Source organism: Somniosus microcephalus, chromosome 10, assembly GCF_052327205.1.
Source record: "Somniosus microcephalus isolate GS21.2 chromosome 10, FLI_Smic_1.0, whole genome shotgun sequence".
NCBI lineage: Eukaryota > Metazoa > Chordata > Chondrichthyes > Squaliformes > Somniosidae > Somniosus > Somniosus microcephalus.
Genome location: NC_140996.1, coordinates 73,110,660 through 73,128,738, shown reverse-complemented (window position 1 = coordinate 73,128,738; position 18,079 = coordinate 73,110,660). Strand labels below are relative to the sequence as shown.

At 46.4% G+C, this 18,079-nt stretch overlaps 1 protein-coding gene across 2 annotated transcripts in view; it reads right to left on the bottom strand.

Moving 5' to 3' along the window:
* Positions 1-2,373: 2,373 nt before the first annotated feature.
* LOC147111546 (DNA (cytosine-5)-methyltransferase 3-like) overlaps positions 2,374-18,079 on the bottom strand; it is a 184,909-nt gene continuing 169,203 nt past the window's right edge. For both annotated transcript variants that reach the window (XM_085998613.1, XM_085998612.1), the window contains 2 exons: positions 10,064-10,137; positions 2,374-2,973 (listed from right to left, as the gene is read on the bottom strand). Coding sequence is in view for 1 of the 2 variants with exons in the window: in XM_085998612.1 (XP_085854738.1) it covers positions 2,844-2,973; positions 10,064-10,137 (204 nt within the window). In the remaining variant the exon portion in view is untranslated. The remainder of the gene's footprint in view (positions 2,974-10,063; positions 10,138-18,079) is intronic.

The window sequence follows — 18,079 nt, the reverse complement described above, 5'->3', positions numbered from 1 at the left end:
CTCCTCCGTCGAAAAGGAGGCCCAGGCTATTGTAGAAGCGGTGCGTCACTGGAGGCATTACCTGGCCGGGAAACGATTTACCCTGCTCACTGACCAGCGTTCAGTAGCTTTTATGTTTAATAATAAGCAGAGGGGTAAAATCAAGAATGACAAGATCTTGAGGTGGAGAATCGAACTCTCCACCTACAATTATGATATCTTGTATCGGCCAGGGAAACTCAATGAGCCCCCAGATGCCCTATCACGTGGTACATGCGCCAACGCGCAGAATGATAGGCTGCAGTCCCTCCACAATGACCTCTGCCACCCGGGGGTCACCAGGTTTTTCCATTTTATCAAATCCCGTAACCTGCCCTACTCCATCGAGGAGGTCAGGACCATGACCAAGAGCTGCCAAATCTGCGCCGAGTGCAAACCGCACTTCTATAGGCCGGACAGAGCAAGCCTGATCAAGGCCACCCGCCCCTTCGGACGCCTGAGCGTCGATTTTAAAGGGCCCCTCCCCTCCGCTGACTGCAATGTGTACTTCCTCAACATAGTTGATGAGTACTCCCGTTTCCCCTTTGCCATCCCTTGCCCAGACATGACCAGTACCACGGTCATCAAGTGTCTGAATGACATCTTCGCTCTGTTCGGGTTCCCCAGCTATATACATAGCGACAGGGGCTCATCGTTCATGAGCGACGAACTTCGGCAGTACCTGCTAACAAGAGGTATCGCCACGAGCAGGACCACCAGTTACAACCCCCGGGGGAACGGCCAGGTGGAAAGGGAGAACGCGACGGTTTGGAAGGCAGTCCACTTAGCACTAAAATCTAAGGGCCTTCCGACCTCCCGCTGGCAGGAGGTCCTCCCTGCAGCGCTTCACTCCATTCGGTCACTGCTTTGTACTGCCACTAATGCGACCCCTCATGAGAAAATGTTCGTTTTCCCCCGGAAGTCTACATCGGGAACCTCGCTACCGGCATGGTTGACTTCTCCTGGGCCCGTCCTACTGCGGAGGCACGTGAGGACGCATAAAACGGACCCCCTGGTCGAGCGGGTGCACCTCCTACACGCCAACCCCCAGTATGCCTGGGTGACATACCCAGACGGGCGGGAGGACACGGTCTCCATACGAGATCTCGCACCCTCGGGTACCCCTGAATTACCACCGTTATCCCCCTTACCACCGTTATTCCCCTTACCACTGTTATCCCCCACCACCCCTCCCAACCCAACCCCTGCAGACGGCATGCCAAAGCCCCAGGAATCTTCGCCAACCACCCAGACACCAGACCCGACGTCGGATGCTGCAACACCACCGCCGCCACCACGACGATCAGGACGTCAGACAAGGCCTCCTGATAGACTTAACTTGTAGTACCCTTCACCCCGCCGGACTTCACATTAAACAAGGGGTGAATGTGGTAAACCACTGTATTGTATATTGCCACCTCTGGGTGGCGCTGTGTATGGAGGCATGCCTCAGCTGACTCCACCCACCACTGTGTGGGTTTCGTTCAGACTTGTTCAGTCACTCACGAAGAAGCATGGTCTCTTCTTAGCTAATAAAAGCCTTATTCATCTCTTCTTTCGACTCATCATCTCTTCTTCGACTCATCACCTTTTATGAAGTAATTGATAAGCGTATCAGGTACAATCAGCAATCCGGGCACAAATTGCCCTCAAAATTGTGCTGGTTTTCCGAAGTGACTTATGGTTCAAGGTTCCGCTCAAACTCATATGCATAATCACAAACGTAAAATCTTCCAATGAACCTGCGCAATCGGCCAAACCAGTAAAACGAATCTGCATTTTAGAACGTAATTGTTTATTTCTTTTTATCTTGCATTAAAGAATATTCTTTGATGTATTTAAGAGTGGTAACCTGGTGCAGCTTTATTAATACAGCTGAAAATGGGTTTATCACAATAAATAAGCATTTTTAATGGGAGTGTCTAGTCCACCACGTGAGTAACCTGATTTAAAATGACTGAAAATGACTTTAAAAAGCTATAGAGAACCATTTATTGGTGTACAGTACTCAGTTGCCTAGAAAATTAAATATTTCTAAATATTTAAAAACGTTTAAAAGGTCTATTCGTGCTCTTTAGGAGCCTCCTTGAAGAGCCGCAATGGGCACAATTAGCGGAAACTCGCCATGGTGATTGATTCGATTTGGTGGTGACCAGTTTTGTGGGCGGGGCCGGCTTCCAGCACAATGTTTCCTAAACCAGCGTAAAAGATCGCGGAAACTCGATTTGCACTGGATGTAACTTGCGCTTGAAATTCCTCTACCTTTCGCACTGGTTTGGCCGATTTCAGGTGAATTGCGACCCTAGCGGAAACTGTACCCCCCATGATCTTAGACTGGAAAATTCAACTCTGCGGTATTTTTAATTGCTGAACTTTATTTGTAAGTTTGCCATACAACAGTCAAGGGAATAAAAACTTGAAGTAAAATAAAAAGTTGCTTAATCAAAAAAAGGAACAGATTTGGCACAAAGGACCCTTCGTTCCACAAAAACATCCTATTAAAATATGTACCCATTCTGAATCCCAGGGTTATGTGGAGGTCTACTTTCTGATCAGTGAAGATTGGGAGCAAACACTTAACGCACTTTTCCTGCATTTCTCTGTGTGCTATATTCAGCCAAATGTTAATCTGTTTATTTAAAAGGGGTTAACATCTGCTTAAAAATAGCGAACTCTGAATTGCAGTCTGAGCACATTAAGCGTTCACTCCTGAACTACGCTGATCAGGACACCAGTATACCACATGTAGAATGCTAAATAAGCTGAAACATGTTTTTCAAAGCAAAATCAGCCAGTCAACTGTAAAAATACAAATGAACATCATCTTAAAAGTAACTTTTAAAATAATCTTTCAGTGGAACCAAGAATTGGTTGACCATTTTCATAAAGGATTCTTCCGTTGTTTTTTTTTGTTTCTTCTCCCAAGTTGGGTCGTACATATCTGCAGCAAATTTGCTGAAGAGACATGGAAAATAAATGTATTATTTTAGGACAACATTTATACTCACTCTTTACATGTTGAATTTTGACCTGATCAAAGTAAATGGCGTCAGTGCTGGGGAATGGAGCACTTTCCATTTTGACCTCAAGCATCAGCACCAAGCACACCCATGTCAGGTACAGGGCAGTTAGTAAAGCTCCATCCACTCTACCCCAAACTCAGAAGAATGCCTCCTATTGCCCCAGTGTGATATTTTCCATTTCCCACACTGGCCATCCAGAGTGAGGTTGCCAGTTGCATAAATGCTGAAGTTACAGTTTCGGTGCTACAGTAGTTAGAACAGGAAGCAGTGAGATTTTCTCTTGCTGACTGTTAACGGATTTCTTAGTGGTTCCGTCGCAACAAAAGGATGTTAGTCCAGTGACAATAACTCCACTTACAATTCACGGACAAGTGTTTATTCTACTAACAAGCTTTATTACATTGACTAATAACAGTATTAGATTTTATATAACTGTTCTACTGTGTAATATTAAATCACAAGATGACATGCAAATAATACTACCTAGTCCCAGGCCCAAACTGATCATTCTAGGCTGCCTGCATGACTGTGGGATTCTACCAGCCCATAAGATGTTTATCTGACTAATAGAATATGTCCCATTCTTATACTATTTGGATACCTTGAGCTATATCTGCCCACAACATAAAAGTGCAGATCCTGCATTTTTAGGTGTTTACCCAGCTTACAATCTTTTCAGCCTTTGCCCCTGTGCTACAAGCTTTGTTTATAGTAGAGTAAGTTTGCAGACTATATCTTATCTCTTACTGTGGTATGTGTTAAAATTTGAGCTGTCTTTTTTTTATTCATTCATGGATGTGGGCGTCACTGGCAAGGCCAGAATTTATTGCCCATCCTTAATAGCCCTTGAGAAGATGGTGGTGAGCCACCGTCTTCACAGAATCACAGAAACCCCACAGTGCAGATCGAGGCCATTTCGGCCCATCGAGCCTGCACCGGCACATATTCCACCCGATCCCCGTAACCCCTACACCAACACATATCCCACCCTATCCCCGTAACCCCGCGTATTTAATCCCCCTAACACTAAGGGTCAATTTATCATAGCCAATCAACCTAACCCGCACATCTTTGGACTGTGGGAGGAAACCGGAGCACCCGGAGGAAACCCACGCAAACACGGGGAGAATGTGCAAACTCCACACAGACAGTCGCCCGAGGCCGGATTCAAACCCGGGTCCCTGGCGCTGTGAGGCAACAGTGCTAACCACTATGCCACCGTGCTGCCGCTGCAGACCGTGTGGTGAAGGTGCTCCCACTGTGCTGTTAGGGAGGGAGTTCCAGGATTTTGGCCCATCAACAGTGAAGGATCGGCAATATATTTCCAAGTCAGGATGGTGTGTAACTTGGGGGGGAACTTGCAGGTGGTGGTGTTCCCATGTGCCTGTTGCCCTTGTCCTTCTAGGTAGCATAGGTTGCGGGTTTGGGAGGTGCTGTCAAAGAAGCCTTGGTGAGTTGCTGCATTGTATCTTGTAGATGGTACACACTGCAGACACGGTGTGCCGGTGGTGGAAGGAGTGCGTGTTTAAGGTGGTGGATGGGGTGCCAATCAAGCAGGCTGTTTTGTCTTGGATGGTGTCGAGCTTCTTGAGTGTTGTTGGAGCTGCACTCATCCAGGCAAGTGGAGAGTATTCCATCACACTGCTGACTTGTGCCTTGTAAATGGTGGAAAGGTTCTGGGGAGTCAGGAGGTGAAACACTCGCCGCTGAATACCTAGCCTCTGACCCGCTCTTGTTGCCACAGTATTTATGTGGCTGGTCCAGTTAAGTTTCTGGTCAATGGTGACACCCAAGATTTTGATGGTGGGAGATTCGGCTATGGTAATACCGTTGAATGTCAAGGTGGTTAGACTCTTGCTTGTTGGAGAAAGTCATTACCTGGCACTTGTGTTGCGAATGTTACCTGCCACTTATCAGCCCAAGCCTGAATGTCGTCTAGGTCTTGCTGCATGCGGGCATAGACTGCTTCATTATCTGAGGAGTTGCGAATGGTACTGAACACTGTGCAGTCATCAGCAAGCAGCCTGACTTCTGACCTTATGATGAAAGGAAGGTCATTGATGAAGCAGCTGAAGATGGTTGGGCCTAGGACACTGCCCTGAGGAACTCCTGCAGTGATGTCCTGGGGCTGTGATGATTGGCCTCCAACAAGCACAACCATCTTCCTTTGTGCTAGGCATAACTCCAGCCAGTGGAGGGTTTTCCCCTGATTCCCATTGACTTCAGCTTTACTAGGGCTCCTTGATGCCACACTTAAGTCAAATGCTGCCTTGATGTCAAGGGCAGTCAATCTCACCTCACCTCTGGAATTCAGCTCTTTTGTCCATGTTTGGACCAAGGCTGTAATGAGGTCTGGGGCCGAGTGGTTTTGGCGGAACCCAAACTGAGCATTGGTGAGAAGATTATTGGTGAGTAAGTGCCGCTTGATCGCACTGTTGACGACACCTTCCATCACTTTGCTGATGATTGAGAGTAGACTGATGGGGTGGTAATTGGCTAGATTGGATTTGTGATGGTGGGGACCTCAGGAGGAGGCTGAGATGGATCATCCACTCGGCACTTCTGGCTGAAGATGGTTGCAAACACTTAAGCCTTGTCTTTTGCACTCACGTGCTGGGCTCCACCATCATTGAGGATGGGGCTATTCATGGAGCCTCCTCCTCCCATTAGTTGTTTAATGATCCACCACCATTCACTATCGGATGTGGCAGGACTGCAGAGCTTTGATCTGATCCGTTGATTGTGGGATCGCTTAGCCCTGTCTATAGCATGCTGCTTCTGCTTTTTAGCATGCATGTAGTCCTGTGTTGCAGCTTCCCCAGGTTGGCATCTCAGTTTTAGATACGCCTGGTGCTACTCCTGGCATGCTCTTCTGCACTCGTTATTGAACCAGGGTTAGTCCCCTGGCTTGATGGTAATGGTAGAGTGAGGGATATGCTGGGCCATGAGGTAGCAGATTGTGGTGGAATACAATTCTGCTGCTGCTGGTGACCCACAGCGCCTCATGGATGCCCAGTTTTGAGCTGCTAGATCTGTTCTGAATCTATCCCGTTTAGCATGGTGGTAGTGCCACACAACACAATGGGGGGTGTCCTCAGTGTGAAGACGGGATTTTGTCTCCACAATGACTGTGTGGTGTTCACTGCTGCCAATGATGTCATGGATAGATGCATCTGCGACAGGTAGATTAGTGAGGATGAGGTCAAGTAGGTTTTTCCCTCATGTTGGTTCTCTCACCACCTGCCGCAGGCCCAGTCTGGCAGGTATATCCTTCAGGACTCGGCCAGCTCGGTCAGCAGTGGTGCTACCGAGCCACTCTTGGTAATGGACATTGAAATCCCCCACCCAGAGTACATTTTGTGCCCTTGCTACTCTCAGTGCTTCTTCCAAGTGGTGTTCAGCTGAGGGAGGGCAGTAGGTGGTAATCAGCATCAGGTTTCCTTGCCCATGCTTGACCTGAAACCATGAGACTTCATGGGGTCCAGAGTCAATGTTGAGGACTCTCAGGGTGTACTCTCCAGACTGTATACTACTGTTCCGCCACCTCTGGTGGGTCTGCCCTGCCGGTGGGACAGGACATACCCAGGGATGGCAGATGGAGGAGTCTGGGATGTTGGCTGAAATGTATGATTCTGTGAGTATGACTATGTCAGGCTTTTGCTTGACTAGTCTGTGGGACAGCTCTCCCAAGTCCCTAGATGTTTGTGAGGTGGACTTTGCAGGGTCACTGGGCTGGGTGTGCCATTGTCGTGTGCGTAGCCGGTGCCGAGGTCGATGTCGGGTGGTCTGTCTGGTTTTATTCTGATTATTGTGTTTCGTAGCAGTTTGTTACAACTGAGTGGCATTCTAGGCCGTTTCAGAGGGCAGTTAAGGGTCAACCACATTGCTGTGGGTCTGGAGTCACATATAGGCCAGACCAGGTAAGGACGGCAGATTTCTTGTCGTCTGTTGTTCATATATATAGACAAGATTAAGATTTCCCTTTCTCTGACATTTGCTCTGCCACTAAAAATGCTGAAAGAAAGGAATGCTGGAATAGACTGACTTTTTAGATCATCTTGAAGCATTCTAACATTCCCAATTACTCAGAGTCAAATAACTTTCTAGCTGGCTTTACCTTGGATCAGTTTCAGTTTACAGTCGATTGCTATTACATTTATGTAAGCACAGCTAACATTTTTCATTTGTTGATAATTAACAGTGAGTTCTGCTGTACTCCAGGCTTGGGAGAGCTCTCTGCTGACCAGCTCCTTGTTTTCCTCTTTAATTTTGTAAGGCCTTGTCTGAGCAATACGTACATGTTAATGACCAGGACCAATATACAGTACTGGAAAATAACTAACAGTTGTGAAATAATTCTTATCCATGTGTTTATCGAGATGTTATTTACGTGCTTCCACCAGGGTCGTAAATCTGTGCAATTCTCTGCCCCAGAGAGCCGTGGAGGCTGGGTCATTAAATACAGATTTTTGCAAGATAAGGGAGTGAAGGGTTATGGGGAGCAGGCAGGGAAGTGGCTTTGAGCCCAAGATCAGCCATGATCTTATTGAATGGCGGAGCAGGCTCGAGGGGCCAAGTGGCCTATTCTTGCTCCTATTTCTTATGTTATGATATCCTTCCGAACATTCTAGCCCCTCAATCTCTGTTACCAAATTTTGACTTTCCTGATGTAGCTGGTACAGGTGTTTTACTGATATCTTAGTTCGTTCTATAATCTCTTTTAGTTTTAGGGTCGGAGGGTGGGGTGGGGAGGGATGTTCCAATGCATTTGAGCTCCATCCACCCTATATAAACTCCAACTCACCCAGGAATCTGCCGGCCACATCCTTTCTGGTAGAAAATCCTACTCACTTGTCACCCCTGTCATTGCCAACCTCCATTGACTCCCCATCTCCAATTACATCAATTTTAAGTCGCTGGGGTAGAAATCCCTCTCCTGCATTCACTAGCTTGCAATTTTGGCCCCTTAAAGTGGATGGGCGGAAGATCGCAGTGTGGCAGCGCAACAGCGGAATTTTTACACCTTTCTCTGCAAGTCCCTCCAGGGCCTCGTTCCTCTGTGCCTCCCTCTACAACCCACTCCAGTCCTACTCCAGTGCTCACACTCCCCTTTCCAGCTCCAGACTATTGTGCATTCTCATCCCCCCAGCTTCCCTACCTCTGCCACTGCTGGCAGGGCCTTTTCCCACTTTTCCCCACAGTCTGAGGTCTCTCCCTAAGTTTCACCCCTTCCTTTCAATGGCATGGTGTGATCGATGTACTATTATTCCACTGGCATGTTTTATCAGTATCCACAAGGCTCCACACTTCTTTCTGCCAACCCCTTTAAACTGCAGCAGGTGGCCATGATATCCCCCCCTGCCCCTATCCATGACTGATCCCCAGTGCAGGTGGAAACATTTCCGACCATTTACTGGCATCCCTCACCACCCACATTCTCCTTCCAACTGCACTTCCTTCTGCGATGCCTCAGAAAGAACACTCTCTCAAATCACTCCTAACTGCACTTTGGCCCTCCATTTACCATGCTACATCTGCAGCCATTGTTTTGTTTAAGCACTCCTTTTACTCAATTTTTTCTCCAGAAAAACCTTTGCTGCCGCCTATGCTGATCATCTGGTCATTCCTGCTGGTATGGCCCCTATCTTCACTCCCTCAAATGCAAGGGGCACAGACTAATGCGTAACTGGCACACAACCGGCATCAATTGCCAGATCTGGCTGAACCACATCAAACTCTACTAGGCCTTACCCTCCTGCAAAATCACCCACTATTCCAGCATCATACAGCTTCATTTCTCCACTATTAACCTTCTCCTTAAAGCCCTCTACCCTGCCTCTTCCATCCTCATCTTCAACAACAAACATGAGATCATGAACTTCTTTGTCACCAAAATAAAGACTGTCCATTCAGCTGCCTCTGCTGCTTCCCCCTTCTTTCCCATGAAGTTAAATCTCCCACTTGTCCTTGCCTTGAGCCCTGTTTCTCTGCCATCTCCCCCATGCTTTCTATGAGCTTGTTTTTTTTCCATAAAACCCACTTCCTGCTCCGTTAAGCCCACTCCTATTAAACTACTTACCACCCAACTTCCCTTCATGGCCCCTAACCTGGTTTCCTCTCCTCAGGTGTTGTTCCTCTCCTTGCCAGATCCATGGTTGAATCTCTCCAATCAGGTTTCCACCTCTCCCAAAGCACCAAAATGACACTAACCAGTCATGAACAAGATTCCCAGTGACTGCAACCATAATGCATTATCCCTCCTTGTCCTCCAGAATCTCCTTGGCCCTCTCCTCTTCCTCATCTACATACTTATCATTGGCGTTATCATTCGCAGACATGGGTCAGCTTCCACATGTACACTGATGACATGCCCATCGTTCCTGTGCCAGCTCTTTTGAAAGAACTATCCAATTAGTCCCACTCCCCTGCTCTTTCCCATAGTCCTGCAAAATCATCTCTGTCCTTGTTGACCTACATTAACTTCTGGTCCACCAATGTCTCCAATTTAAAATTCTCATCCTCATGTTTAAATATCTTCATAGCCTTGCTCTTACCATTGCAGTAATTTCCACCAGTGCTACAACCACCTCCCCCCAACCCCACCCCTCAAACTCTCCGTTCCTCTGACTACGGCTTCTTGTGCAACCCCCCTTTGCCCATCATTGGTGACCATGTCTTCAGCCACATAGTCTGGAATCCCCTCCCCCCAACTCCCTCTCTTCTTATAAGACTCTCCTTAAAACTCACATTTTGAACAAGCTTTTGGTCGCCCTCCTAATATCCCTTTCTTTTTTAGCTCAGTTTCCATCTTTTCTTTATATCTCTGAGAAGCACATTGAGATGTTTTTCTGCATTAAAGGCACTATGTAAAAGCAAATTGTTACTGTTGATAAACTTGCCAAGACTCCACTCCAAGTATAGCTCCTGTCTTGATGGGAGCACAAAGCGCCAAATCAGACATGGAGGTCAATGTACCCGATTCATGGTGCTCCCAATCCACCAGCCATTAATTAGCATCTTACCTCTTGAGTGAGGGTATATTACTCCACAATCGAACTGCTGAGTCACAGAAATCATGAATAATTACAGGATCGCACTGCAGAGAAGAAGCAAGACAGGTTTTACAGTCAAATGTTGCCATAGTAATGACTATTATATTAATTAACACAAAGAATCCAGTCTTCCTTGATGATTTGATTATTATCTCTATCCTAATGACAAAGTTGAAACTGCTTACAATTTCCCTTGTTTTGAGAGTAGTTTGAGTGAGTGATTCCAGCACTGTATGAATTGGTTCATGTTCCACTAGTAACTGTTGTTTTAATAACCAACACTCATCTGCCATTTTGAAGATCACTGCATGCTGTGAATATACTAACTCACACTGATGTTCTCTTTTCTGGGCTCTGTTGTATAATTTAATACTTATTACACTACATGATCAAAACATAAGGCTTGAGCAATGAAGCTTTTTCTCAGCATTAAGCAGACCATGCCATCCATTGAACCCAATTTATTTCCATGAGTCGGAACTGTTAGAATGTAGTTTAGCAAAATGTAAGCCTTTGTCGTGTGAATTTGCTTCTGTTTCACTAATCTTGTTCCCTGGGATGTATGGTAACTGCAATATAAAGAGCACATTTTCTTTTTTAGTGCTTCATCAGGTGCATGTATCAGGTATATGGACACGGGCCCAAATCGCAGTGCTCCTAACTCATTACTTTTATCACATGGAAAATCGTGCAGGCTGCGAATCATACATGAGAACTAAACTCCTGATATGTGCTCCCGGAGCATGAAGCTCTGTACTGGCCACACCAAAGACCACAATTTACCTCTACGTGAAAATAACAGTTACTAGTCAAAAGTATGTCTGAGTACACTGCAGCCCTGGGATCAACTTGACACAGAGGAACAGAGGGTCAGAGAAATGGGAGATGGTTCAGAAAGCTACCTGCTTGGGAATTGGGCAGGAGCTGTTGGAGATGTGTGAGGTGAGGGAGTTGATTGAGCCTCTTCTCAGATACATCAGCACTGACTCTAATATCTCAGTCGGAAAATCAAAAAGCTCTCAGAAACCAAGGCTTTTATGAACCCACCCCATGACTCTCCCAGGTCAAATGGTTTAGCATAACTTCCTTGCTTTTGTAGTCTATCCTTCTCTTAATAAAGCCAAGGATCATAGAATCATAGAATAGTACAGCATAGAAGGAGACCATTCGGCCCATTGAGTCTGCACCGCCTCTTTTGAAGAGCAATCCAGTTAGTGCCACTGCCCTGCTCTTTCCCCATATCCATGCAATTTTTTCCCCTTCAAGTATTTATCTAAGTCCCTTTTAAAGGCTACTATTGAATCTGTATCCATGACTCTATCAGGCAGTGCATTCCAAACCCTGAATTTTTTTTCTCATGTCGTCTCTGGTTCTTTTTCCAATCACCTTAAATCTGTGCCCTCTGGTTATCGACCCTTCAGCTAGTGGAAACTGTTTCTCTTTATTTACTCTATCTAAATCCTTCATGATTTTAAACTCATCTATCAAATCTCCTCTTAACCTTCTCTGCTCCAAGGAGAACAACCCCAGTTTCTCCAGTCTATCCACATAACTCCAATCCCTCATCCCTGGAATAGTTCTAGTAAATCTCTTCTGTATCCTCTCCAAAGCCTTCAAGTCCTTCCTAAAGTGTGGTGCCCAGAATTGGACAATACTCCAGCTGGGGTTTTATATAGGTTTCCCATATGCTTTTTTAACAGCCTTTTCAAATTGTCCCGCCATCTTCAAAGACTTATGTACAGACACTCCCAGGTCTCTCAGTTCTTGTACCTACTTTAAAATTGTATCATTTGGTTTATATTGCCTCTCCACATTCTTCCTTTCAAAATGCATCACTTCATACTTCTCTGCATTAAATTTAATCTACCATGTGTCTGCCCATTTCACCATTCTGTCTATGTCCTCCTATTACCATCCTCTTCATTGCTTACTACATTTCCAAGTTTTGTATCATCTGCAAACTTTGAAATTATGCCATGTATACCAAAGTCCAGGTCATTAATATATATCAAAAAGAGCAGTGGTCCTAAAACTGACCCCTGGGGGACACCGCTCTATACTTCCCTCCAGTCTGAAAAACAACTCATAGAATCATAGAAAGTTACAGCATGGAAGGAGGCCATTTCGGCCCAACGTGTCCACACCGGCCAACAAAGAGCTATGCAGCCTAATCCCACTTCCCAGCTCTTGGTCCGTAGCCCTGCAGGTTACAGCATCCCAAGTGCACATCCAAGTACTTTTTGAATTTGGTTAGGATTTCTGCCTCTACCACCCTTTCAGGCAGTGAGTTCCAGACCCCCACAACCCTCTGGGAGAAGAAATTTCCCCTCAAATCCCCTCTAAACCTTCTACCAATTACTTTAAATCTGTACCCCCTGGTTTATGACCCCTCTGCTAAGGGAAATAGGTCCTTTCTATCCACTTTATCTAGGCCCCTCATAATTTTATACACCTCAATAACGTCTCCCCTCAGCCTCCTCTGTTCCAAGGAAAACAGACCCAGCCTATCCAGTCTTTCCTCATAACTAAGATTCTCTACTCCCGGCAACATCCTTGTAAATCTCCTCTGTACCCTCTCTAGTGCAATCACATCTTTCCTGTAATGTGGTGACCAGAACTGCACACAGTATTCTAGCTGAGGCCTAACTAGTGTTTTATACATTTGAAGCATAACCCCCCTTGCTCTTGTATTCTATGCCACGGCTTATAAAGGCAAGCATTCCGTATGCCTTCTTAACCATCTTATCTACCTGGCCTGCTACCTTCAGGGATCTGTGGACATGCACTCCAAGGTCCCTTTGTTCCTCTACACTACTCAGTGTCCTACCATTTAATGTGTATTCCCTTTCCTTGTTAGCCCTCCCCAAATGCATTACCTCACACTTCTTCGGAGTGAATTCCATTTGCCACTGTTCTGCCCACCTGACCAATTTATTGATATCTTCCTGCAGTCTACAGCTTCCTTCTTCAGTATCAACCATCCAACCGATTTTAGTATCATCTGCCAACTTCTTAATCATACCCTCTATATTCAAGTCTAGATCATTGATATGTACCACAAAAAGCAAGGGACCTAGTACTGAGCCCTGCGGAACTCCACTGGGAACAGCCATCTAGTCACAAAAACACCCATCACCCTCAGCTTCCTGCCTCCGAGCCAGTTGAATGCAACTTGACACTTTGCCTTGGATCCCATGGGCTTTTAACGTCGTGACCAGTCTGCCATGTGGAACCTTATCAAAAGCCTTGCTAAAGTCCATATACACTACATCAAAAGCACTACCCCTTGTTCACCACTACTCTCTGCTTTCTGTCCCTTAGCCAATTTTATATCCATGCTGCCACTGCCCCTTTAATCCCAGGGGCTTTAATTTTGCTAACAAGTCTATTATGTGGTACTTTGTCAAATGCCTTTTGAAAGCTCTTATACACAAAATCAACCATACCATACTCATCAACTCTCTCCATTACTTCATCAAAATACTCAATCAAGTTAGTCAAACACGATTTGCCTTTAACAAATCCGTGCTGACTTTAATTTATTAGGCCATACTTTTCCAAATGGCAATTAATTTTGTCTCAGATTATTATCTCTAAATGTTTGCCCACTACCGACATTAGGCTGACTGGTCTGTAGTTGCCGGGTTTATCGCTCTCCCCTTTTTTAAACAAGGGTGCAACATTTGCAAGCACCAGTCCTCTGGCACCACCTCCATATCCAAGGAGAATTGGAAGATTGTAGCCAGAACCTTCACAATTTCTACTCTTTCTTCCCTCAGTAACCTAGGAGGAATCCCATCCAGACTGAGTAATTTTTCTACTTTGAGGGCTCCCAAACTTTTAAGTACCTCCTCCTTATTTTTATCCTATCCAATATTGCTACTGCCTCCTCCTTTACTGCTACATTGGCAGCATCCTCTTCTCTACTGAAGACAGATGCAAAGTACTCATTTATTACCTCAGCCATACCTTCTGCTTCCATAAGAATATCTCCCTTTTGGTCCCCAATCGGCCCCACCCTTCCTTTGACTGCCCTTTTAATATTTATGTGTTTATAAAAGACTTTTGGGTTACCTTTTATGTTAGCCACTAATCTATTTTCAGACACTCTCTTTGCCCCTCTTATTCCCTTTTCTATATCTCCTCTGTACTTTCTGTATTCAGCTTGGTTCCTTACTGTATTATGAATTGTCATAAGCCTCCTTTTTCTGTCTCATTTTAACCTCTTTGGCCTAGAAATTGGATATAGCCACAAAACGGGCAATGTTAGGGCCAAACGATGTGGCCGTGGCGAGCAGGCGGGCTATACTCTACCCCGAAAGTAGCAGGAAGCCCTTGCAAAAAGAGGAAATAGCAGAGGCCCTGACCATCATTTTTCAATCCTCTCTGGCTTCAGGTGTGGTGCCGGAGGACTGCTAATGTGGAACCCTTGTTTAAAAGGGAGAAAAGGATAGACCGAGTAATCACAGGTCAGTCAGCCTAACCTCGGTGGTGGGAAAATTATTGGAAAGAATTCTGAAGGACAGGATAAATCTTCATTTAGAAAGATAGGATTAATCAAGGATAGTCAGCACGGATTTGTTAAGGGAAGGTCGTGCCTGACAAATTTGATTTGAATTTTTTGAGGAGGTAACAAGGAGGGTAGATGAGGGTAATTTCTTTGACGTAGTGTATATGGACTTTAGCAAGGCTTTTGATAAGTTTCCACATGGCAGACTGGTCACGACGTTAAAAGCCCATGGGATCCAGGGCAAAGTGTCAAGTTGGATTCAAAACTGGCTCGGAGACAGGAAGCAGAGGGTATTGGTTGATGGGTGTTTTTGTGACTGGAAGGCTGTTTCCAGTGGGGTTCCGCAGGGCTCAGTACTGGGTTCCTTGCTTTTTGTGGTATATATCAACGACCTTGACTTGAATATAGGGGGTATGATTAAGAAGTTTGCAGATGATACTAAAATCGGCTGTGTAGTTGATACTGAAGAAAGAAGCTGTAGACTGCAGGAAGATATCAATAAATTGGTCAGGTGGGCAGAACAGTGGCAAATGGAATTCAATCCGGAGAAGTGTGAGGTAATGCATTTTGGGAGGGCTAATAAGGAAAGGGAATAAACATTAAATGGTAGGAATAACAACATCAGATGTTGCCTGGCCTGCTGAGGTTTTCCAGCGTTTTCTGTTGTTATTTTGGATTTTCAGCATCCGCAGTATTTTGCTATCGTATTAAATGGTAGGACACTGAGTAGTGTCCACGGATCCCTGAAGGTAGCAGGCCAGGTAGATAAGATGGTTAAGAAGGCATACGGAATGCTTGCCTTTATTAGCTGTGGCATAGAATACTAGAGCAGGGGGGTTATGCTTCAACTGTATAAAACACTAGTTAGGCCTCAGCTAGAGTACTGCGTGCAGCTCTGGTCACCACATTACAGGAAAGTTGTAATTGCACTAGAGAGGGTACAGAGGAGATTTACAAGGATGTTGCCGGGAGTAGAGAATCTTAGCTATGAGGAAAGACTGGATCGGCTGGGTCTGTTTTCCTTGGAACAGAGGAGGCTGAGGGGAGACCTTATTGAGGTGTATAAAATTATGAGTGGCATAGATAAAGTGGATAGAAGGGACCTATTTCCCTTAGCAGAGGGGTTAAAAACCAGGGGGCAAAGATTTAAAATAATTGGTGGAAGGTTTAGAGGAGATTTGAGGGGAAATTTCTTCTCCCAGAGGGTTGTGGGGATCTGGAACTCACTGCCTGAAAGGGTGGTAGAGGCAGAAACCCTAACCACATTTAAAAAGTACTTGGATGTGCACTTGGGATGCTATAACCTGCAGGGCTACGGACCAAGAGCTGGGAAGTGGGATTAGGCTGGATAGCTCTTTGTTGGCCGGCGTGGACATGATGGGCTGAAATGGCCTCCTTCCGTGCTGTAACTTTCTATGATTCTACCTCCCGTGGCAGGAGATAGCCAACCATGTAACGGTGAGTACTGTGGTGCCAAGGTCCGCCGTCCACTGCAGAAAAAAGTTTAATGACCTCGCATGGGTGGTCAAGGTGAGTGAAGGCTTCAGCAAATGCCTTTTCCCACCATCTGCACCACAAGTCTCACACACTGCTCAATGCACCACACCCCCATCACTCACCTACCAACAATCACCACCTTTCACCTTTCATACCTCACAAACATGCTACACTTCACCCTCACAATCTTACCACCGCTGCAACACTCACACCCACATCTCACACCTTGCACACACACTGACAGCTATTCAACTATGGCAGGCACATCATCCAAACACATTACACCACATTCACTCACACACTTCTCTTTCTATTGCAGGCCAAGCTGGCACATAACCAGAGGAAGCAGTAGCAGGTAGGCGGGGGGCAGGCTGAAATCCAGGACTTCAGCCAGCTCGAAGAGTGAGTTCCCTAGTTCATTGGATGACATGTGGTAGAGGCCATGGCAACCAGCAAGGTTGAACCCCTTGGGGACAACAACGGTATCTTCATTCCTAATCCTTCATCTCACATCCCACTTCCCCCTCATCCCACAATCTCTTCTAATTTTCAAGCTACTCATGCTGTGTGCATGCATTTCTGCCCTCCCCGCCACCATAACCCGACTCTTGTGCCTTTATGCTTTCAGATAATCAACAAGCACCCGAGCAGCCTGTCCCCGAAGTCATGGAAGAGAGTGAGGGGAGAGATGAAGATGAAGAAGACACCGCGTCACTGCATCTGTCACTCGCAGACACCAGCTCAGAAACTAGTACTGTGTGTACTTTAGAGGCTAGTGTAGTAGCGGGATCCACACAGGGTGAGGCACCGGGCACAAGTTGGCTGCAGCAAGGCCAGAGGCAAAGGGTAGCTCGGGGGCCAGCTCCTCGAGGGCGAGTTCACGTGCGATTCTGCTGCACAGGACTCAGATGAGGCCCTTGATGGAGCGACCTTCAGAAGAAGGGTGATGGGCATGCACACTGAATTGATAGGGGCAATGGCAAGCCTGCCAGAGAGCATCTTGGCAATGTCAAGGAGCGTGGGGGAGTCTGCCTCCAACATTGCATGGGGCTCTGTGCAGAGCTTGGAGCCCAGGATTTCCAGCCTGGAAATGATGGTAGACATTCGAAGAGACCATGTTGACCCAGATGTGATGGGCAATGTCGCAGCTTCCATTGCAGCACAGGTGGAGGTGACCCAATGACATTTCATCGACCTGAAACGTTAACTCTGTTTCTCTCTCCACAGATGCTGCCTGACCTGCTGAGTTTTTCCAGCATTTTCTGTTTTTATTTCAGATTTCCAGCATCCGCAGTATTTTGCTTTTGTAGAAGTGACCCAATGTCTTAGTGCTGCAGCTTAGTGCCATTGAAACTCATGCAGTCTCACCGTGATTCTGGCCAAGCTCAGACCGCTGTCATACAGTCTCAGCTTCATGCCACCGAAGCTCTGACTGCTGCCATTGTGGCTGTGTTTACGAGTGTCGACCGGGGCTTGCAGGGTGTCGCAGCATCCCAGCTATCTGTGCTTCAACAGATTGCTAAGAATGCTAAGGTGCCGCCCCAGGGGAACAGCAGTGGGTCAGTGGAGCCGGACCCTGCTGTCCTCTCTCAAGAAGACAGCATTCCTGTTCCCACCACTGCCACTCCGCCAGTGCCCTTGCCGCTGCCTGTCAGCCAGCCAGCCCAGACTGCTGGCGCCCATGCCGAGGTGATGCAGACTACACCGGGCCTTCTAAGGCCACAGCTGCTTAAGGTCATCGTGCAAGGCCATCTGAAGTCTCCCACACTGAAACTCAGCAGCCTTCCACCAGCCATGCTGCAAACACTGGGGGAGCACTTTGTTGGAGCCCTAGAGTAGGAAAAGGCACAGGAACGACAGGTACTTAGGGATTTTAGAGACTGAATATCTAGACTTTTACCTTGGTATCCCTGTGAAGCACCACACAGACACAAATATGCATCCCATTATCTGTCGCTTTAATCCCAAGGGGTAATGCT